Genomic DNA, 23,712 nt, shown 5'->3' with positions numbered 1-23,712 from the left:
ACGGGAATAATAAATTACGGTTCTTTTTTGTTTAACTTTTTTTTAATACACAGAAATTAGTATAAAATAATTTCGCAGATTTTAAAAACTATTTACTTATAAAAATATATAGCAATATATACATCTTTTTTTTCGGAGGTGTTCCGAAGTGGAGGATTTTCGGTAAATTCCGGTAAATGACAGGCATTTTTGGATGGTACTTTATAATGGAGAACAAACAGCATAATACTGTTATCGTTATTGGCTGAAACTACATTAATATATCACAAAAAATTCCAAACTACAAATATTCAATCAAATTGTAACCGAAGTAAATGATACTAGGTCATGTACCTTATTTTGAACATCTTTTAACAATTGACTCCGTGGCGCAACGGTAGCGCGTCTGACTCCAGATCAGAAGGTTGCGTGTTCGAGTCACGTCGGGGTCAAGTAAATGTTTTACTTTTTTTTTTCTGGTTGGGGAGGTTTGGAGGAGTATTTCCAGTACATAAAAACATCTTATATTCAGGAGCATACGCGATGATGGAAGGTGAGAATGGGAAGGGGCTTACCCCTATCACCTGTGCCCCCCTGAAGAAAATATTTAAATTCATACAAAAACAATCGAAAATTTCGGGCAAACTGAGCTGGCCTGAATACTATTCATCATGTAATTTTATTATTCTACCCAAAATATTAGTTGTATCCCAATCCCATGTAAAAATGCGTGGAGATTCGTTTGCGATTCGAGTACTTTTGTTTAATTCTGGCAAAAATCAGCCCCCCCCCCCCCCCCCTTACAAAAATAGGAGCCGGTACGCCTATATGATTCTGACAATATCGACCGAAAGTAGTGCTGCAGTACCATCTGCCAGAGGGAGGGGGACCTCTCCCGCACTACCCTCTCCACCGCCCCAGTATTATTATTTGAATATTATATTTCTAATTCGGGCGCCCCTTTTGGTTGATTTTGGTCCATAGCCTACCATTAAATTCCTTGGGTTAAACCTCCGTTGTTGGTACGGGTATGAAGACATCTAATAGCACAGCCAGGTAAACACGCGCAGCAGTAGCGCATTGGGGGGGGGGGGGGGGGTTACAGGTTTTTTTTAAAAACCGACCATAACCTTTACGGGGAAATGTGATTATAACTGTTCTGTTTAAAAGGAGAGATCAGTCATCACATTTGGACTATCCCCCCCCCCCCCCCCCGTTTTAGAAATCCTGCATCCGCGACTACGCAGTTCTAGCTTATCTCTGTGTACACGCGTACACCTGAGGTGCTTGCGTCGCAGGATCGAACCACCTTGGTGGATCTATTTCAACTGATTGGTTTCTTCTCGTTCCAACCAGTGCACCACGACTGGTCAAAGGCTGTGGAGTACGATTTCCATTCTGTGGGAATGTGCACATAAAAGATCCCTAGCTGCTAATGGAAAAAAAACACACACAAAAAACAATATAACGGGTTTTCTCTGATGACTACGTGTCAGAATTACCAAATGTTTGACATCTAATTGCCGTTGATTAATTAATCAATATGCTCTAGTGGTGTCGTCAAACAAAGCAAACAAACTGAAGGTAGAATTAGGGCCTACGTACATCGAGTACTATTTATAGTAACAATTCTGCCTACCCAAGCTGTTCCGGCTTTCTATCTTCACCCTTGTACTAAAAATTAGATTTTACCTCTACAATTTGACGGTGATTTGTTTTTAAAAAAAACTTTTTAATGTTTTAAATTATTATTATTATTATTTTTTTTATGGGAGTTGGTGTGGGTTAATAATATGTTTTACACTAGTTTTAGCATTATTCATTATAGAGTCACGTACTAATCCATCGATTTCATTTCCACGCTAGTTGTTCGATAGGTTGCAAAGCAAATATGAAGACACGTTCTTATCCTATTTCTGGCATTTTTGTTTAATACTTAATTTAGTCAAAAATCAGCCTGCTCACCCATCAGCACCACACACAAAACCTCCCCCCCCCCCCCCCAATTGTTCTATCGCCCATAACACTACTCATAAACAGTGTGGTTGCACCTATACCCCCACCCACCGCTCCAGCAGCACAATCAAACTATCTTCTCCAGTTAATTATGCCAATAGTAATAATTATATATACATATATATATATATGCGACTGAATAATTTGAATGTAGCTATCTATCACAATTAAATGTAAAAAAACACACAAAAAACAACAATGAAATGTAAAAAAAAAAAAATAATATTAAAAAAATAAAATAAAATAACGAAATATAGCAACTTTGTGATAGGAACTAATTTTCCGGTAGCCCCTTTATGTTGTTTTTTGCCCCCCATTACATACGGTAATGAATTATTATTTTAAAATAGGAAACCTTCTTTAGGCCCCCATCGCTGCAAGTCCGCTTCGTGTTTGTCCGCCGATTTGTAGCGAAGGGCGAAATAACAACATGGCGAGAGTCGCAAGCGGTGACCCTGGGCGGTTTGATTGCATTATTGATCGGATCTAAACCAATTAAGCCGGTGATTAAAACCCCAAAGATGGCGTCGGGGGATGACTTGGCGACGGTGTTCAGCAGTGATGAAAGCACTGTTCTGTCACAAGACGACGTGGAAATGGCGGTGTCTGGAATTAACATGTTACTCAACAACGGATTTGACGAAGCGCAAGCCTTGTTTTGCAAATACAAGTAATTTGTGAAACTAGTTAGTCGTTGTTTTAATTAACAGATTATGGCTTTAAGCAGGTCATTGTGTGCTGTTTGTCGGTTGTGATTTACACACCGTTCATTAAATGATTGTGTATATTTCGCAACTGAACTGAAATGGACTCGATTGCTCATGCGCCATGGTACCGAATTTACACACGTAATGTTACGTCAAAGTTATTAACTTGTTAAGGGCACCCCCCCCCCCCACCCCTCCACTACCACTCCCATTCATTTAATAAAATAAAAATAATTAAAAACAATTGGTCTTTATAGGTAGCGTAGATAGAATACGTTTATCATAATATTTATCCTCAAATTGTAAATGGTGTCATTATTTTTAAAGGTCCTTTGAGAAACAAACGGTGCAGGAAATGTAGTGGGGGTGGAGGGAATCTAGACTGGATCGACCAAATTTTATAAGCAGGTTGAATCATGCTCCCCTGGGAAACATATTGACCAAAATAAAAAAATTGCTTTAGCAAGGGGTGGTGTTTCAATCCACGAAACCTAGACCGAATATTTCAGTCTCTTTAAAGTTTTATTTCATGTTTTATATTTATTTTTGAATGATTTTGTCTATTATATTTATATCATATAGTCAATGGTTTTTACCGAACCATAGAACATATGATATAACTATCAAATAGACAATACATTAAAAAATAATTATAAAACATGAAATAAAGCTTTACAGAGACAGAAATACCGAGTCTATCCTAAACTTTCCTGATATTCCCATCGATTCCAGAACCTGTAGAAACTTTGAAAGTGTGGGGGGAGGGGGGTTACTGCTGGTGTGATGGTTCTTTCTCATTGGTGTTGGAAGGAAACTAGACGCCAGTTATTAAATGCCTATCACTCTCTCTCTCTCTATTTAGGAATATTTCTAATTAATTGAAAATTGATAAGCAACCACTGTTTAAAATTTTGTCAAATCAGGGGACAATATTTTGAAATCTGAGGTAACCAGAAGTCGGTTCACATGGTTTTTACCTAGATAACCATTTGTTCGGTTACGTGAATTATATTTGTGTAACCCGTGGGTTACCTGATCGGTTACCTCAAAATTACGTTGAAATTATATTTTAAATACATAGTTTTTAGCTCAAACATAAAGTTAAAACAAATACAAAAGAAAACATATTACCAAAAAAAGAAAGAAAAAAAGTCTTTAATGCTTGCTAGTTAAAGGTAGAGTCAACTCAAACAAGAGCCTTATGTGTTGAAAAGATGCATACCCGGACCATCAACACATACTGACACTTTAACAAGTGAAAAACGCGTAATTTTAGAATTAATAAAAAACCATGATTATTCCTGCTAACTGGGGGCAGCCATTTTGTTTTGTTTTTGTGACGTCCGGTGGTATAGCTTGGGGCGAAGTGACATCAGCTCCATCCATCTTCTCTATGCACAGTGTAAACAAACGCTCTAATTTATGACAAGGCGCTTCGCTTTCATCAACCTGACTTGTAAAACAACATAAATGACTTGATACTATAATAAACTATTTAACTAAATATATTTCAAGTTACATCAACAGAACGAAATGGAGCTATAGTATTTTTCTTTTTTTAAAAATACAAAGAAAAAATGCATACTATTAGGACTATTGGTAAGGCATGTTCAAGCAAAAACTCACGGTACCCAAGTGATACTTTTCTTTTCTTTGGGATGACGTAATTGGTCAGTTTTGTGATTTTAGATGGGAAAGTCTACTTAATCAAGGGTTTTACGGAATTACTTACAGTAATAAAGCAGGGCGGTTGGTAATGTCCATTATGATTGGAGGTGTATCCGTGCTGTTATCACACAATACCCTGTTATCTTCATAAAAGTGGCACGTCGTTTTAATGTGTCTAGACACAGTGTCTAGGCACCATCTGAATATACACCTGTCAATTAGGATACAAGAAAGGCCACGGAAAGAAAAGACCAATTAACCAAGAAAACACTCCGATTATTGTTTCAGTACATGGGTTAATTTATGTACGAAACCTAATACAGTTATTTCAGCACATCGACAATGGTGGTTTATTTTGTATTGAAAAATAATATATAATTGGTACTGGCTTACTGGGATGGATATAATTACAGAACATTGCGATGCATCTGCAAAAATCAGGTATGTTTTGTTTCTTCAGTTCGAAGACTAATTCCTGACGTGACACGTTAGGTATTAGGTAACCACCAGCTCACCAGAGGGCGTATTCACTGGCATGGTACAAAATGGCTGCGCCCTTTATATATATAATAGCCGTCACATTTAACCGTTTTATTAATTAACTATACGATTATACTTATTGATATTAAGCAATAATGTGCATTATATAGCGTTGAATATGCATACCAGGCCAAATGCCTTAATTGTCCCCTCCTTTAACAATATTATAAAAGAACTGAATATCAGCCCCAGTACTGAAACAAAATACAGGGGCATAGCCAGAAATGTTTTTAGCATTACACCCGCTGAAGGTGTGCCCGAGCGGGGGGATTCCCCCCTGAAAATTCTGAAACTCAGGATGCCTGTAGATGCATGCTGAGCCTTTTCTGAGGCATTTTTTAAAAATCTTTTTTTCGAGTCAATTTTAAAAGGATATTTTAAAAAAAACAATTACAGACAGCCTCGACCTATTCCCGGATTTTCTTTTTGCATTACGCACATGCCTACTGTGCATAATGGGTGCTACGCATTTGAAATAGATACATAATCATTTGGAGGGATTTCTTTTTGTTGTTTTGCAGTGACTATGCTACTTTCACTTTATCAATGGTACTTCTATACTACAGTGACATTCCAAATGTTTGTTTTTTAAAGTTCATTATGCGATGTTAATATTTTTCAATTTGTGTGACACTTTTTGATTCCTGTTTACATTAAAACTGTTTTTAACATATGCAAAATTATAGCCAATCCAATATTATGTCTACATATATTCCTTTAGAGATAAAATAGCAGCAGATAATTTAGCCATCCCAAGAGGTCCGAGCACATTTCTTTAAAACTGTTTTAAAAGTTTAGACTGGTCGCAAGTTACAACTGTTGCAATATAACGTTGTCTACTGGTTTGCTGCGCATCAAGTATATAAAATTCAGCATAAAACTTTTGTCGAAATATTAGTAGTATGTCTGCGTGAATAAACTTCCTGTAATCGTGAAGTTTGCAAGTTTTAATTTCTGAACGTTTACAGGTCATGACGTAACCAGTTTGCGGTTCGCGTAAATTTAATTTTGCGTAACCGACGCGCGAACAAAACGGCGATTCGCGTGAAATATTGTTCCCTGCAAATTATCTATTATACTTAAAAAATAGCAGAAACCCAGTTATTTTGTAACAAAATATCAATGATTATATGTAATTATTTCTCCAAATTAAAATAAAATTCGACAGTTGTTTTTGAAATTCGCAATTGGTGAATTTGATGAGTGCCAGAGCTAGTCCTGAACTTGCATAGCAAATTGTGGTGCGATGCTGAACAAAATGTTGTCTGATAATAGTAATATTGATGCCATATATAAATTGACATGCTAAAGGAAGGTAAGAATTACTGTCTTTGAACTAGTCTGAGAAGAGTAATTGGGACTGAGAGGGATAACTCCACTTAGATGGCCAGGTACCGGCCTCGGTGGCGTTGTGGTCAAGCCATCGGACATAAAGCATGTAGGTACTGGGTTCGCAGCTCGGTACCGGCTCCCACTCAGAGTGTGTTTTAATGGTTCAGTGGGTAGGTGTAAGACCACTACACCCACTTCTCTTTCACTGACCACTAAAAATTAACAACTAACCCACTGTCCTGGACAGACAGCCCAGATAGCTGAGGTGTGTGTCCAGTACAGCGTACTTGGATCTTAATTGGATATAAGTTGAAGTTGAAGATGGCGAGGTGTTGGTCCGGGCCGAGATCGGACTCACATCCCACGTTTTTAGCCCTAGCAAGACTTTGGTACCTGCATATATTAGAATAGAATGTAATGTGAGTACGTGTGTGCGTGTATGCGTATGTATGTGTGTATGTTTGTATATATGTATGTATGTTTACACATGTATGTATATTAATTTTAAGATAAATTGTAAGGAGGTGTATCAGGGCTCGATCCCCAACCCTGGCACTGTCTAATGGTCTGGGGACAATAAAAAAGAAAAAAAGAAGACTTTTGTTTGTTCCCCCCAAGAAAATAAACACATCCTTCTTTTTCCACTTTGTTAAAACACCACAGTGAACCTTACGGTAATTAATATGTCTTTAAAATAAAGATTTTATGAATAAATTTTTACAAGTGGATTGACCTTTGGACAAAATATTTTAAATTTAGTTTTACTGTTCGGGAAAAAATAATTTGTTTGTATAATACTGAGATATTACAAAGCATTATGATGGACATCCAGAAATACATTGGTTATAGAGATGTAATTTATATTCTAGGAAATGTAAGTAAATTGCAATTTTAATAATGTAAAAATATTTTATTTGCCGGTAAAACCTTTTAAAAATGTTTACAGACTTAGGATAATCCCGTTAAATCCTAACAACGTGTGATTAAATAATGTGGAGGAGCTGCTTTAAACAAGTTCATATTTCGTCTTGTTTTTCAGAGATGACAGCCCATTGATGAATGCTGGATACAGTTTTGTTCACTTCATGGTAGGTGTCAGTCGATGAACTGTAAGTGTAATATTATTCATGTCTGGTCACAGAGTGACACTCTGGTGATATTTTCAGAAAGAATACGACAATGACACAAGAAGTGATAGTCATCATAACGTCGCAGGATCGAACCACCTCGGTGGATCCATTCAACTGATTGTGTTTTTCTCGTTCCAACCAGTGCACCACAACTGATCAAAGGCCGTGGTATGTGCTTTCCTATCTGTGGGAAAGTGCATATAAAAGATTTCTTGCTGCATTAGGAAAAATATAGCGGGTTTCCTCTGATGACTACAAGTCAGAATTACCAAATTGTTTTATATCCAATAGCCGATGATTAATAAATCAATGTGCTCTAGTGCTGTCGTGAAACAAAACAAACTTTTCATAATATAGATTTCCATTAGTGGAAGAATCATGAATTATCTCCCTTCCCAACTACAGTATTGCTGCTAATCAAACAGTGGGCTGGGGTGTGGGTGAACGGCATGCATTCCTTTCCTTTGTAATAGCTGTTGATCAGGCAGGATACAATATCTCGCGTGAACCGTTGTTCTGTTCATGTGTTGGTTACACAGCTTTAAATTCAGGCAAACTGCAAATTTGCTAAGAAAATCTATAGCTAAATTCAAGTTTCATTTAGCCAAACACCAAAAATGGCAGTACAGCTACATTATGTAAACGGCAGGCAATTTTTAAATTAGCTTCTTGGCAAATTAATAAAGTTTGTCTGATTTAACGACGTCTCTAGAGCACATTGATGTTTATCTTATCATTGACTATTGGACGTCAAACGTGGTAATTCTGACATATCTCTTTAGAGGAAACCCACTGCCACCACATAGGCTACTCTTTCCGATAAGCAGTTATGGGTCTTTTATATGCACTTTCCCACAGACAGGACAGCACATACCATGGCCTTTAATGAACCAGTTGTGGACCACTGATTGGAATGAAAAATAGCCCAAACTGCAAATGGGTCTACTGAGAAGGATTGATCCGATGACCGACCGCTTCATATGTGGACATGCTACCGCTTGAGCTATATCCCGCTCTGGTGAATTGGTAATGAAATATAATATTCTGCAAAATCAACTTTAGTTCATATTTTCATTGTAAAATTGAAAGTAAAAAAGTTAAGAATGATCACCAAAATTTAATTTGTGTGTTTTAGAGATTTCACGAATTTATTGAAATTTATTTTGCCCCATCTCGTGTTTGATGGGATTGGGAATATTAGCTCAAGTAAATACTACTTTGGATAATTTTCAGGCCACTCAATGATGCAGTACTGTTAAATTAATTTATTAGAGCAGACTTAATTAAATATATATTTTGGAAATTATTTTAGTATAGAAATTGGGAATTTTCACTGTTTCAATGCCACTTTCATTTTTGAAGCAACCTATGTTGGGACACACGGAACACGTTGATAAATCATGAATTGTAAATTTATTCTGGACTGGGCATCACAGTAGGAAGGAAGGAAATGTTTTATTTAACGACACACTCAACACATTTTTAGTTATGGTTATATGGCGTTGGACATATGGTTAAGGACCACGCACAGATATTGAGAGAGGAAACCTGCTGTTGCCACTTCTTGGGCTACTCTTTGATTAGCAGCAAGGCATCGTTTATATGCACCATCCCACAGACAGGATAGTACATACCACAGCCTTTGTTACACCAGTTATGGAGCACTGGCAGCAACGAGAAATAGCCCAATGGGCCCACTGACAGGAATCGATCCTAGATCGATCGCGCATCAAGCGAGTGCTCTACCACTGAGCTACGCTGCAGGACATCAGGAGTCAAATTGTGCCTCACTGGGTTACGTAAATGCAATTCACATAAGCAAACAGTCGGTTACCTAGGTACAAATTGGCTTCAGGTCACATATACATTTTTGAAATATTATCTTGTGTGCTGGGGTGTCTGGCTGTCATTAATTTCCTTCTTTGGCTACACACCATCTTTCAGGAGTTTTTATACGTTAAGCCCAACTAGTGTGCAAGATGTATACCGCTATTCGATCTTGTGATATAATATTACTGCGCACTACAAACACATGGGAGAACAATTGGCATGCAGTTCTGTATGTGTCCGAGTTTCTGCCAGAGGGTAAAATGGGTATGGCACCATACCCAAAATGGTTTGCAGATTTAATTTTTTTTAAGTTGACCTTTTGACAAACTTAATTACTCTTATCATTACTGTTTGTTTTTCTTAACCCTAACCCTAAATGTAACCCATTTTCTTGCTGGGGGAGGCCACCCCATGTTGACTGGTTTTGCATTCAATTCCATAGTGCTATACTCAAACATTTATTTCTGGTAGAAACACTGTGTATGTGTATGGTCTCTTTATTTGGATGTATATAAATTGTATTATACTTTCCCCCACCGGCTCCTTACACTGTGATTTTACATAATTATATAAATAATATTTTCATATACTTACCTTTTGTGACGCCCAATAGCCTATGTGTATTTTTGTGCTGGGGTGTCGTTAAACATTCATTCATTTATTCTTTAATTAAACGTGAACAAAGAATGACAGGGCCGTAGCTAGCATTGGAGGGGTGGTGTGTATCAAATAATCTGGTAAAAATAATAGAAAGTTAAAGAAAATCCTCTTCTTAACCTTTGAGGAGTTTTAAGTATGTAACCTCTGATATGGCTGCAAAATGGTATTTCAGAGCCTTTTATTTTTTGGCGAATGAAACTACATTGTAGTGTTCTCAGTTTTAAGAGGCCTGATCTGGGTTTTATTTTTTGTTGCTGTTGCCAGCAAGCATTGATGTCGTTTGAGGAGGAGAAGCTGGCCGAGGCGTTGAAGATTCTTCAGACCACGGAGAAAACGTGTGAGACAGGAGACGGCTTCATCCGTGCCTTTAAGAAAAGGTTCTCAAAGAAGAAACAACAGGTTGGTTACATAGAGAATAACAAGTTAATGATGTAATAGATATATATGTACTAATACGTGGGAGACGACTTCATCCGCGCCTTTAAGAAGAGGTTCTCGAAGAAGAAACAACAGGTTGGTTATTAGTGGAAATTAACCACGTGCGGTGTCATGGAATGTTCAATTCTCTATTTCACTTTTATTAGTTATTAACCAGTACAACTGGAAAGGACTGTAGATTACACCTCCGTCTGTCTGTCTGTTTGTCCATCCGTCTTTCATATATAGTTTTCTAGATACGTTTTTCCCACAATGCCTCAAGTCATTGATCTTGAATGTTGTGTATAGGTTTATCAAGCACTGTTACGGATCAAGTTCAACTTTCTTAGTAATTTACCCAATTTGACAAAGTTATGGCCCTTGAACTTAGGAGTTATGAAAATATGTTTTCCAAACAGTTGGTTTTGGAATGTATCTTTGTTTCTTATACTTTATTAGCGTGCCTATACCCAAAGAGGTTCAGGCACGGAATGTATTAAGATATTCTCACAGGGGACACATATATAGGTGTATGGGCTCCTATTTGTGTTGGGGAGGTGCAGGCTGGCTTTTGCCCCAATAAAAAAAAAAAGCCCGAATCTGGGTAACAACATTTATTCATATTATTAGCATTAATACCAAACAGCTATATAAATCTATAGGGTTGCAAATGAATCACTACACAATTTCACATGGATTACAATTAAAGTTGAGGGTAGAATGATGGAAATGCATCTACTTTTTGCCTGAATTTGAGGTTTTGCTCCAGCACTAGGAGCCCAGTTGTCCCCCCCCCCCCCCCCCCACCTGCTCTCATGTCTCGTATGCTTATGGACATGTATTGTTTTAACACAGGGCTCGAACTTAACGATGGCACCAGCGGCAATTGCTGTCATTGAGATGTAAATTTCTGTAGGTAGAGACCATCGGTAAAGCTCCTTAACAATGGCAAAATATATACACCTGGTGTACATTGTCTGCCAATATTAAACATTTGTATATTTGAAATATGTCTACATAGAACACAATAGCCTTTCAGTCATGTTTATTTGTCACTTTTAAAAAAAATTGCCATAGAAAGGCTCACAATAGCCGTCGGTGGGACGTTTCATCCAGGGCAATTTAAAAAAAAAATGCTGTGGGAGAAAAATTCTTAAGTTCGAGCCCTGTTAACAGTACTCTCAGAATGTTAACAGTACTCTCAGAATGTTAACAGTACTCTCAGAATGCTTTTTGTTAACAGTACTCTCAGAATGTTAACAGTACTCTCAGAATGTTAACAGTACTCTCAGAATGCTTTTTGTTAACAGTACTCTCAGAATGCTTGTTGCCAATAATACGGACAAATAAAAGTCCTCTCGTACATATAAACCTGGGGCCTTATTCACAAAGATCTCTTAGGCTCTGCTAGCCAACAAAGCATCCTCTTTGCAAGTCTTTTAGCATTGCACTGCGACATCGCAAAGTTGCGAGAGGTTAGTGAATTAGGCCCCAGATCTGAACATTTATGGGGGGCTGTCTCGCCCCCATCACTGCCCTGAAAATAGAGCTCCCCTTAATGTGTGAATTTATATAATGTCAGTATGGTTTTTCTGGGGTTTTATCTTCAGGTTTAGGGTATTAATATGAACATTTTAATGTCTTAAATGGCTGCACATATTTAAGATATGCACGGTTTCTGCCAGACGGTAAAACGGGTATGGTGTCGTACCCAAATGTTTTTGCAGATTTTATTATTTTAAGTTAACCTTTTGAGAGAATTAATTACTCTCATCATTGCTATTACTGTATGATTTTCTTAATGCTAACCCTAAATCTAACCCATTTTCTTTCGGGGGGGGGGGGGGGGGGGAACCCCCTCCCCCAATACTCCTGGTTGACTGGTTGCATTCAGTTCTATAGTGCCATACCCAAAAATATCTTTGTGGCAGAAACACTGGTCTGGGAATAATTAATTACTCCCCGCAATTTCATTTCACATCGAGATCTGATAAACTGCAAAATTGCTTAGGAATGTTGTTATGGAGAATATTGTTTTCTACAGCGTATTTTGTGTTACAGCTATTTTCAGTTTGGTAGGGTTGGTTGTATGTCTGTCATCAGAGATTGAGAAATTGGGAAGTACGTTTGTTTAGAATGACCCTTTCTGTACATACAGAACTCACAGTGGAAAGAATTTTGGTTCAGCCAGTTTTCACATATGTAGAGTAATCCCTGCAATTAAGAAAATGTCCACAGTAAAAAACATGCCTTGAAAACAAAACCCTGAATATAGTCCAAAGCAAAAACGTGCTGTGAAGAACTAAAACCTCCACGACAATCTCCACGGCAACCTCCACGGCAATCTCCACGGCAACCTCCACGGCAACCTCCTTGGTATTACCGATTGCTGTGGGCAGTTGTAGGAGTTGCTGTGGGCAGTTGTAGGAGTTGCTGTGGGCAGTTGCAGGAGTTGCTGTGGGCAGTTGCAGGAGTTGCTGTGGGCAGTTGTAGGAGTTGCTGTGGGCAGTTGCAGGAGTTGCAGAGTACTTTGAACATTAGAAGGGAGGAAGGAAATGTTTTATTTAACAACGCACTCAACACATTTTATGTACGGTTATATGGCGTCACACATATGGTTAAAAACCACACAGATATTGAGAGAGGAAACCCGTTGTCACCACTTCATGGGCTACTCTTTTCGATTAGCAGCAAGGGACCTTTTTTATGCACCATCCCACAGACAGGATAGTATATACCACACCCTTTGTTACACCAGTTGTGGAGCACTGGCTGGAACGACAAATAGCCCAATGGATCCACCAACAGCGATCAATCCTAGACTGACCGTGCGTCAAGCAAACACTTTACCACTTGGCTACGTCCTGCCCCATGAAAATTAGAAAGTGTCGTACTGGCCATTACGTTTAAGCCCTGTTTCATGGACAAAATAAGTGTTTATTTTTTTTCCTTTAAAAAAAAATTAGTTTTGTTAACTCAAGTAACAAATACGGTAGTGTTAGGGGGACCCTGTTATGACTACCTTACAGTTGTGCTTTATGCTAATAAAATATAATATGAATACATATGGAGTATTATAAAAGTATAAATTACAATAGTTTAAATAAACGTGGATACATAAAAAAGAATTATCTAATATATAGGTTTAACAGTGAAGTCAGAAGTAAAGAGAAAAAAGGTTTAAAGGAAAAACAAAGGAAGGACTTTCCTATGGCACTGTCACTAACCCTAACCCTAACTCTGTGATAAGTATTTATAATGTTCTTTATACGTGACAGTGCCGAAGGAAAGTCCTACCAAAACAAAGGAAGACAGGTACACATGTAGGTAGAAAGAAAAGCAGGAATAAATCTTAGTATTGTCAAATTCACTCCATGTATCTCAGTGTTGATCAATCAGTGCTCTGCAGTGGTGTCGGTAAAGGCATATTGTCACAGACCACTGACCTACATGTATTTAATGGTCTAACAAAGTATCACCTGAACAAAAATAATTTGATTTGTCCCTAAATGTACTTTATTCAACCATCTTCATAACCACTTCATACTCCATTTATTAATGAAGTTTTGTAAATATAATTGAATTATGGCAATGGTCCATAATTCAAAAACTAAAATTCCCGAGAGGGATGACATGGATTTCACTCTATCATGGTTCAGTTAAGGTGACGTGATAGCTAGATTTGGTTTCCAACAATTAATGTAATTTTTATTTATTATCCATTTTTTGAGAAATAAGGTCCTTAAATCCGTGACAGTATGCCTTTAAAGAAAACAAACTTTTAAACTCAGTGTTGAGGAAAGCAAACCTGCCGATATCAGTGTTTGAGATAAACAGGTTAGTAGTTGCTGGTGAATCACAACACAATCTACTCGAGATAACTGTCTGGTACATTAGATTAGCATGCTTAAGTTAACAGTGTTTAGTCTGATAACATTACACTGGGCAAACTTCAAAGCCTGAATTGGATGTGTGTATATCCTCAGTTCATGTACTGTATGATTACCTTGTAGTATATTCTGTCTGCCTGGACTATCTTCTGCTGTACATTTATAATGATTCAAATTGAATGGTCTAGCCGTTGAACAATAATGGTGATTAACTTGAATGTCTGTCTTGCGATAAAAATTAAACACATTAGAATCAGAAATATTGTCAATATCTGACTTTTGCAATTATCAAAATTTAGGGCACACTGAAATCCATAATCGGTTTCTGAAATAAATGTGTTTTGTAATATTTAGTTGGATAATAAAAGCTTTTTAATTTGAGAAAAAAAATATTTTATAAAATAAAGGCTAGTAAAAAATGCCCACCCCAAAACATGAGCAGGTCTAAGTGCTGACAACCCCTGCCCGGATGATCGAATAATGTTATTTACTCCAGAGGGGTGTATACTACCAAATCAAATCCCATAGACGACAATAGTAACATATGTGGCTAAAACGTATCAACCGACATAAACGCCACGGATATAAATACTACCACCCCTCGCACTTAAAGTGAATCAGAAAAAATTGGGGGTCAAGCTGCTCGTTTCTGAGATAACGGGTAGCGTCTATGACTACCCTAGTTCCGCACAAAATTTGAGTACTTTTTTTTACAGGTACCCCATACATGTTTCAAGTACAAGGCTACTTGACACACTGGTACTAGATGAAATAAAAAAAATTCTACAGTGCAACCTAATATAATGTACACCTCAAAAAGCATATATATTGCATATAGTTTTGTACAAATGCAATATGTCATATTAAACAACAAAATGTTTTAAAATAAAACTCCTGAAGATATTTACTTTCAGTTGGGTGTGTGTACTCAGGTATATATGTAGAGACAACACAGATAGTCAGAGTACCTCTACCCCTTTAAAGAATTCCATTAAAACACATGCACTTGATTGACCCCTTGATTATGAAGATCTTAACAGACACATCAAAGAAATATCAGTATTAAAAAAATACACTGTCTGAGGAAGAAACGCCCACATGACTGTACCTGTATGAAGTAATGACTTAATGTCCTGAACATTAGTGTTGGGAGGAAATCCTGTATGGTGGGTGTCTTCAAGTTACCAGGTATGGGAATTTCAAATCCATCGGCCATGCTGATTTTCATAATGAACCATCAAAACCATTGGCAGCCACCAATATTCCTGACTATATTTTATTTGTAGCCTACTGTAGTTGGAGGTTTTAATAGTTGTGATATCTGGAATTATCATGCAGCTTTCACACATTTATTTTTGATTAATTACTGAAAAAACTATTTTTAAATGACAAAATTACCCGAACATCTATTTTCTTGCATTATTTTCTAATCCGGATGAATACAATATGTATATTAGATGTATTCCTACAATCTGTAATCCAGCTTTTTATTTAGCTAGTAACATTAGGTAATACAGCTTTAACAATAAAATAAATTATCAACTTAATTCCAAGGCAGATAATCAAATCTGAAAAAATTGGTTCTGAATCTAGTATAAACTCAAAATGCTTTTCATGAGAGCTAACTAAGTGATTATTAAGAAATAAAAAAATGATACATAAAAAAATTAACAATGTTAATGGAAACTAAAGACATTAACTCACTATTGGCACATGCTATTTTTAATACAAAAATAAATTGCTATTAAAATCTTAGTTCAGGTAGCCTATATATAATACCATATTTAAGAGCAGTTGTATATGGCAAGTCAAATACCATGTAAAAAGAAATTATTGAAATCTTTACAGTATGAATTATAGGCCAAAACCAACTTTTCTTCAGTGCTAACTTTGATTCAAACTCCATTCAGAGCCATGTACAGATATTATTGTCAAGGTCAAGGTCATTGTGAACTTGCATGGTCGAGTGATGGCTAATTAATCAACCAATATAGTTTAATTAAATAAAATGACAAAATCATAATATTTTTTTATTATGCACTGAATATGTGCTATAGGGTGTATACTACGAAATCAAATCCCATAGACGAAAATAGTAACATATGTGGCTAAAACTCCTACCTGCAACGTATCAACCGACAAACGCCACGGATATAAATACTACCACCCCTCACACTTAAAGTGAATCAGAAAAAATTGGGGGTCAAGCTGCTCGTTTCTGAGATAACGGGTAGCGTCTATGACTACCCTAGTTCCACACAAAATTCGAGTACTTTTTTTTACAGGTACCCCATACATGTTTCAAGCACAAGTCTACTTGACACATTGGTACTAGATGAAATAAAATTGCATATTTGTTGTACCCAGATGAAACTATTATTTTTTACAACCAACACACTCACATTTATAACCAATCACAGGACTTGTGGTGTTCACTTCTCTATCAAAAGTTCGGTGCACCTCGAACTTTGACCCAGCCGGAAGTTATTTGGTTTAGTACTACCAGAATGTTTATTCCGTCTACAGTAAACGACAACCTTAACAATAACTGAGAAATTGTGCTGCGATGAAGTTACATTTTAATGGAAATATTTTATTGCCCAAAACATATCATGTATTAGAATGCAGGGGTGCAACAGTGGAAAATATTTCACTAGCCCGCCGGACCAAAACCAACTGAAATGTACTAGCCTGCCAGAATTTCTACTAGTCTGCCAGCCTATAGAATAATATATTATTAATTATTATTTTGCGAGCGGCTGAGTACTTTCTGCACCCCTGAGAATGATATAACAATGTTTAAGAGTTGTACATTTTCTTAATTTTCGGTATTAAGTTGAGTGCATTAGTTTATAGTAGAACATTTCAATGTTCTCGATGCATGCAAAATTAAACAATGTTTTTTTTATTTTATTAAATTTTTTTAATTATTATTATTCTTAATGAAGGTAGACATTATTTGATGAAGGTGACAGAGCTAACCAGTTTGTTTTCGTATTTTGCAGGTTGGCAGTGAGCTGAGTGTCGATGATCGTATCCAGCACCAGGTGATCGTGACAGAGCTAACCAGTTTGTTTTCGTATTTTGCAGGTTGACAGTGAGCTGAGTGTCGATGATCGTATCCAGCACCAGGTGATCGTTACAGAGCTAACCAGTTTGTTTTCGTATTTTGCAGGTTGGCAGTGAGCTCAATGTCGAGGATCGGATCCAGCACCAGGTGATCGTGACAGAGCTAACCAGTTTGTTTTCGTATTTTGCAGGTTGGCAGTGAGCTGAGTGTCGATGATCGTATCCAGCACCAGGTGATCGTGACAGAGCTAACCAGTTTGTTTTCGTATTTTGCAGGTTGACAGTGAGCTGAGTGTCGATGATCGTATCCAGCGCCAGGTGATCGTGACAGAGCTAACCAGTTTGTTTTTGTATTTTGCAGGTTGGCAGTGAGCTGAGTGTGGAGGATCGGATCCAGCGCCAGGTAATCGTGGCCGACTGTCTCCTCTACCAGGCCGTCCTCGTGTTCACCAACCAGGACATCGCGTCCTACATCAAGGGCGGCTGGTATCTGCGACGCGCGTGGAAGCTCTACGAGAAACTCCACAGTGAGGTCATCCAGCTGCAGGAGAAGAAAACATGCGAGAAAATCAACCAACTCTCGTTAAATCTTTCCAAGCCGGACTCGAACGATTCCGTTCCAAACCAGACACAGAAGCCATCCAAGGAGAGCACGAGCAAGTTGCCTCAGGAACCCGCCATGGACAATAACGACAACGAGCTGACACAGGAAGTGATCTCGCGTCTGCTCGGCTCCGTGAATTTTGGGTACGGCACGTTTCAGCTGTGCATGTCGATGGTTCCGCCCAAGATCCTAAAGCTGATTGAGTTTCTCGGGTTCGAGGCCGACCGTGATGCTGGGATAGCAGCGCTCGTCTACTGCAGCCACAGCTCAGACATGAAGGCGCCATTGGCTGTCCTCGGATTGCTGTGGTACCACACGGTCTTACGACCTTTCTTTGCTCTCGATGGCGCCAACAGATTTTCTGTAGGTAGGTATATAGAGGGGTGCTTAATCAGAGAAATTTTTGTTTTCGAATTATTTTTTGTTTTTTTAGCTCCGTAGAGCTTTTCTGACCCCGATTTGTCCGGTAGGTGATTAATGTGTGCTGTTATAATTAGTTCTGTGTAACGACACCACTAAAGCTCATTGTTTTATTAATCATCGTCTGTTGGATGTCAAACATTTGGTAAATTATTCTGATACATAGTCTTAGAAAGGAAAACTGCTACATTTTTCCATTAGATGCCAGCAATCTTTTATATGCACTTTCCCTCAAGCAGAACATACCACGGCCTTTGATATATACCAGTATTGGTGCACTGGTTGGGTTGTGAAAAACAATCGGAGAATGGGTCCACTGAAGTAATTTGATCCTGCGACAAAAACATGTTAGACGAGCACTCTACTGACTGAGCTAGATCCCGCTCCTTAGATGGCTACCAAGGTTAATGGATGGCTTCTGTGTCTGCTTTGAAACGGAATCGTTCGAGTCCGGCTTGAAAAGGTTTTCTTTGCAAATACTAGTAATGTTTTGGGGGTTTTTGTCTTCAGGGGGTGGGATGTAGCCCAGTGGTAAAACGCTCACACGGTCGGTCTGGGATCGATCCCCGTCGGTGGGCCCATTGGGCTATTTCTTGTTCCAGCCAGTGCACAACGACCGGTACATCAAAGGTCATGGTATTTACTATCCTGTCTGTGGATAGTGCATATAAAAGATCCCTTGCTGCTAATCGAAAAGAGTAGCCCATGAAGTGGCGACAGCGGGTTTCCTCTCTCAATGTTTGTGTGGTCCTTAACCATGTTTGACAGCATATAACCATAAATAAAATGTGTTGAGTGCATCATTAAATAAAAATAAAAAATCTTTTTTTTTGCCTTCAGCTTGGGGTAGAAGAAATCAAAGAGGGTACATAAAAATCCATTTACTCTTCTACCACGAATTTGTTATGCCGACATGTTAACTACATGTATATAACTCATTCACTATTAAACTTCCAACCATAGCAACAGAAGTATGTTAATATTCCTATGAATGTAAAAATTATTTTGTTAGAGAATGACACATAACATGATGTCACTTGTTAAAAATTACAGGTATAAGGGAATTTGACTACCTATGTAGGGTATAAGAGTTGTCTTTGTGTAAGTAACCAATAGGATTAAATGAAGGTGAAATAAAGCTTATTATAAATTATATTAATTGTTTTGATTGGCTGTTGTAAATGGTATTAATTGTTCTCATTGGCTGTTATTCATTGTAATAATTGTTGTGATTGGTCGTTGTAGGTATTTCCGATGCCGAAGACATCATTCAACAAAAAGAAGAGAGCTTTCCTAGTTCATCTCTGTTTTTGTTTTTCCGTGGTCGAATTCACAGACTAAAAGTGAGATTTGTTTTTTTCTCAGAATCAACACATTGTAATAATATTTGTACATTTAAACAGAATCATCCATGTAAGAATTTTGATTAGTCATGTAATCCAACATTGTAAAACAACCTTACATTTATTTATTTTTTAGACATATTTGTGGATAATGCTTAATGCTGCCCCTTAAAGGAAAAATCCACCCCATCGTAGCAGGGGTTGAAATAATTGGGATACTTGGTAACCTGGATGCCTAGAGAAAAAATATGTTTATCACCTATGTCTCCCGACTTACCCCCATCTTGACTCATCCTCGGAGTCAGTTGGCCTCTGGACACCTCAACAAGGGCCGGGATGTCGCCCAGTGGTAAAACGCTCGCTTGATGTGCAATCGGTCTGGGATCAATCCCCGTCGGTGGGCCCATTGGGCTAATTTTCATTCCAGCCAGTGCACCACGACTGGTATATGAAAGGCCGTGGTATGTGCTGTTTGCTATTCTGTCTAGTATGGTACATATAAAAGATACCTTGCTACTAATGAAAACAATCGGTGGGTTTCCTCTCTAAGACTATATGTTAAAATTACCAAATGTTTGACATGCAATAGCCAATGATTAATACATCAATGTGCTCTAGTGGTGTCATTAAACAAAAAACAAACTGAACTGAATCTCTACATGTTATTTCAACCCTTGCTTAAAACAGGAGCAAGGCACAGATGTTGTTCACAATGCACGATATGCTTTTCAATTATCAGTTTTTCAAGCAGTTTCCACCTTTCGTCTTAATGTTTACAGTGTAGCAGATATATTCAGAATTCCTCATTTTCAGGATTGATAATATAAATGATAGCCTTTCATCAGTGTTTGTCTCGAGTCTTGTGTATTGCTGATAAAAAGAGGATATTTCATGTTTTTGTCAAATATAATTTATATATACATATATCTCATTGAGTGAAGTTTGCAATCATATCTCACGAGTCACGCTTGCATGACAAATGTGATATGATTGTAAACTTTACGAGATGAGATATAAATCATATTTGACCAAAAACATGTAATTTTCTATTTATTATATAACTTTTGGCAATTTACTTTTTGTCTTTTCAACATCACCTGTCCTCGTAACTAGTGCATATTCCCTACGATTAGTAGACTGGTCCGAACATCCCAACAGCCAATGGGATGGCTTAAATTCTTCCACTGTGTACCCTTCCTGTTCCGGTCACATGACTACAACTTCCTTCTTTTTCCTTCGCTTCTAGCGGTTCGGACGTTCTTTATTTGCTCTGTCGTAATCTGAGCCATCTGTTTTATTACTTTGGTTTATGTTTCGATTTATCGTGGTGACATTCTTTAATGTTGTTACTTTGCTATTATACCATTATTTTGGTTGTAATCATTTTAGTTTAAGTGTTATTTACACTTGAATTTATTTTTTTGCCACGTGTGCCGGTTACCCTGTAGGTCGCCATTTTAAAATGGCGTCTATTTGTTTACCGGATTTGTGCATTTTTATGTGTTTGCTTTCTCATTACAGTATTGTTGAGAATGTCTGATACTAGCTCTTCTAGAGTTATGTGTTCCTGTACCAAATGCAGGAACGTTTTGGTGGCAGAAGACCCGCACGACGTCTGTCCCGGGTGAAGGTCACCCTGTGATGTCGTGTCACGTTGTCTACTCTGTCTTCCTCTCGGACCGGCTGAATTGACAACTATTTGAAGGTCTTGACTCAGCGGGCTAAGAAATCGGATTCTGTTTCGGCGGCTTCCCCTCCAGCTACACCGACTTTGGAGTTTGTGGCTGAACTGCTCAAGTCACTATTACCAAGTATGATTCAAGAAACTATCGCTTCGCTACAAGCCACTACTAGACCTACGGCTACCATGACGGTACCGGTTACTACTCCAGTGTCTACTACAGTGTGCGCTATGGTGACCAAGGCTACCGCACCGACGGATGCTACGGTGTCTCGACCGCCTAGGGATTCCACTGCGGATCATCACCGATCTAATTCATCTGTTTTTGGGCATCGCAGCCGGGAACGGAGCCGTTTTCCACGATCTAAGGCTTATTCCAGTTGCCGTCATCGGTCGCGAAGTATACAGAATCATGTCTCACGGTCACCCTCCGGTTCCCGTTACGGCTGTTCACGGTTTCCATGACCGTAAGTACTGCGGACTTCCCTGAGAATGAACCACACGGTTCCGTCGTGGATGATACAGATACTGCGGATAAGATGACTATGAAGGTCTGTTTATCCGTTGTTACGAGCTTCTGCCATCACTACCTCGGCCACCGGCGCCTACCCGGAAGGGACCGGTTCCCATGATTGCTACCGACGCAGCCCCAGCGGCTTCCAGAGTTTCTGAGGGTTCCAGACAGGACCGTTTACGGTTTGGTTCGGTTCGGTTCAGCTGCGGCTTCCACTATTGACAATCACCTTGCCGGTGGTAACATTATGAGAACAGATGCGTCTTCGACTGCTTCCGTTATAGATACGGATTTGCGGACTACATGACGATGAGGGATTGTCTGGCTGCGGTTTACGACATGTTCCGTCACGTCTACATCCGCCGACGCATTCCAAGGTGGGCCCGACACCGATGATTGCTTCGGATGTTCATTGACAGCCGGTACTTTGCAGGTTGGTGCTACCGACGATGTTGCAGAAGACATTGTTCATGACTGCCACGGTTTCTGCGATTTTGAAAAAAGAAAAAAAGAAAGCAAAAAAAGAAGGCGGGTTCAGTGACGTTTCCAGCGACACCTGTTACCGGCCATATCTAGACTTCACTTGTCTTGATGTTCTGGATGCGTTCCATCCTGCGGCTTTACTTTGCTGTTTACGTCGCCTGCGGCTACTGTGGAAGAGACTTCAGCGGTTTCACCGGGTTAGCGTTCTTCATACTCTTCTCGTGACCAGTCTGAGTCGTCTCACTGGAGCCGTGCACGCAGTCGGTCTTTATGGCCTATCACGGGTCTCACGGACCATTGTCGCCGATCTTCGTCTGATGTTCGCTTCCAGGTTCCTGGGGGATTCCGACGCGCCTTTTCATGGTCTCCGTCTCCAGTGACTGCCTTTCTGTCCGTTGGTCTGCTTATGCTCTCCTTATGACGAATTTCCACATGATGATCCAGTTTCATCTGTGGTTGAGGATACGGTGTTTTTACTTCATATGACTATGCGTGTTTGCCTTGCTGCTGTTATGAAATATTAGTCGCAATGAACCTTCGATGATATGTCTCGCTCTGAGGTTGATACAGACATTCTGCCTGATGACAAACTGTTTTCCAGTTTCCTGTTGATTGTTGGTTTGTTGCTGTTGGGCCACACAGTCAGTTGTGCTACGGCATCGATTCGATGTTACATGCATACCGGGTTGTGTTGACGACAGAATGCGACGGTCCGGTGGTTGTTTCGATGACTTTACCGATATATTCGGCAGATCGATCGCTACATCCGGTGGTGTTGCCAGTCAGTCGCTACTTCCTCTGGCTCCGGAAGTTATCCAGTCGCCATCATGTTTTTTTTGTTTTTTACCGCGACTATTTACTATGGTCCAGTGTGGTTTCTCCTCACTGCGTTCACTGTTGTTTCGTCAGAGTTGTATCTCAGGTTCGTATTACAGGGAGTGCACTACGAGTAAATGGTTTGGCATTTCGGTAGTTCTTTGACTGTTCACAAGAATAACAGCCTCAATGGCGCGGGTTTTCATCAGCAGGGTATATCATTTTACCCATGCCTGAATGATTGTCTTTTGAAGTGCCAGAACAAGACGAAGTTAGCGGGCCAGGTCAGCTACGTACTTCAGTTCTTGAACCGTCTCGGATGGATTGTCGACCAGGAAAGGTCTCTACTGCTACCAACACAGAATCTCCAATTCATTGGGATTCAGATACTCCTTCAGGTTCCTGCAGACCGATGGAACAAGATTCAATTGGCGGTATCCAAAGTTCTAGTTGAATCTGTGACATTCCATATGTGGCAAAGCCTTCTGGGCCTGTTGACTTCAGCCCAGGACTTGACCTTACGGGGTCGCCTACAGTTACGAGGTTTACAAGTCTTCCTGAATCCGTACATAGTATTGAACAACCCCAGTCTGTTGATCACTCTACCCGACAA

General features: G+C 38.9%; 1 protein-coding gene and 1 non-coding gene across 2 annotated transcripts in view; both read left to right on the top strand.

Annotated features, from left to right (window-relative positions):
* Nucleotides 1-359: 359 nt before the first annotated feature.
* On the top strand, nt 360-431 carry Trnaw-cca. Its single transcript has one exon. It is a non-coding gene; the product is annotated as a tRNA-Trp (tRNA).
* A 1,968-nt stretch (nt 432-2,399) lies between these two features.
* LOC121376939 (tetratricopeptide repeat protein 39C-like) overlaps nt 2,400-23,712 on the top strand; it is a 46,140-nt gene continuing 24,827 nt past the window's right edge. Inside the window, exons 1-5 of the mRNA XM_041504748.1 lie at nt 2,400-2,665; nt 7,282-7,330; nt 10,127-10,261; nt 17,600-18,209; nt 19,508-19,605. Coding sequence (XP_041360682.1) covers nt 2,517-2,665; nt 7,282-7,330; nt 10,127-10,261; nt 17,600-18,209; nt 19,508-19,605 — 1,041 coding nt within the window. The 5' untranslated portion in view covers nt 2,400-2,516. The remainder of the gene's footprint in view (nt 2,666-7,281; nt 7,331-10,126; nt 10,262-17,599; nt 18,210-19,507; nt 19,606-23,712) is intronic.

The sequence above is a fragment of the Gigantopelta aegis genome, chromosome 7 (assembly GCF_016097555.1).
Source record: "Gigantopelta aegis isolate Gae_Host chromosome 7, Gae_host_genome, whole genome shotgun sequence".
Classification (NCBI taxonomy): Eukaryota; Metazoa; Mollusca; class Gastropoda; order Neomphalida; family Peltospiridae; genus Gigantopelta; species Gigantopelta aegis.
The sequence above is the reverse complement of the archived record's forward strand: the minus strand, read 5'-3'. Positions and strand labels throughout refer to the sequence as shown.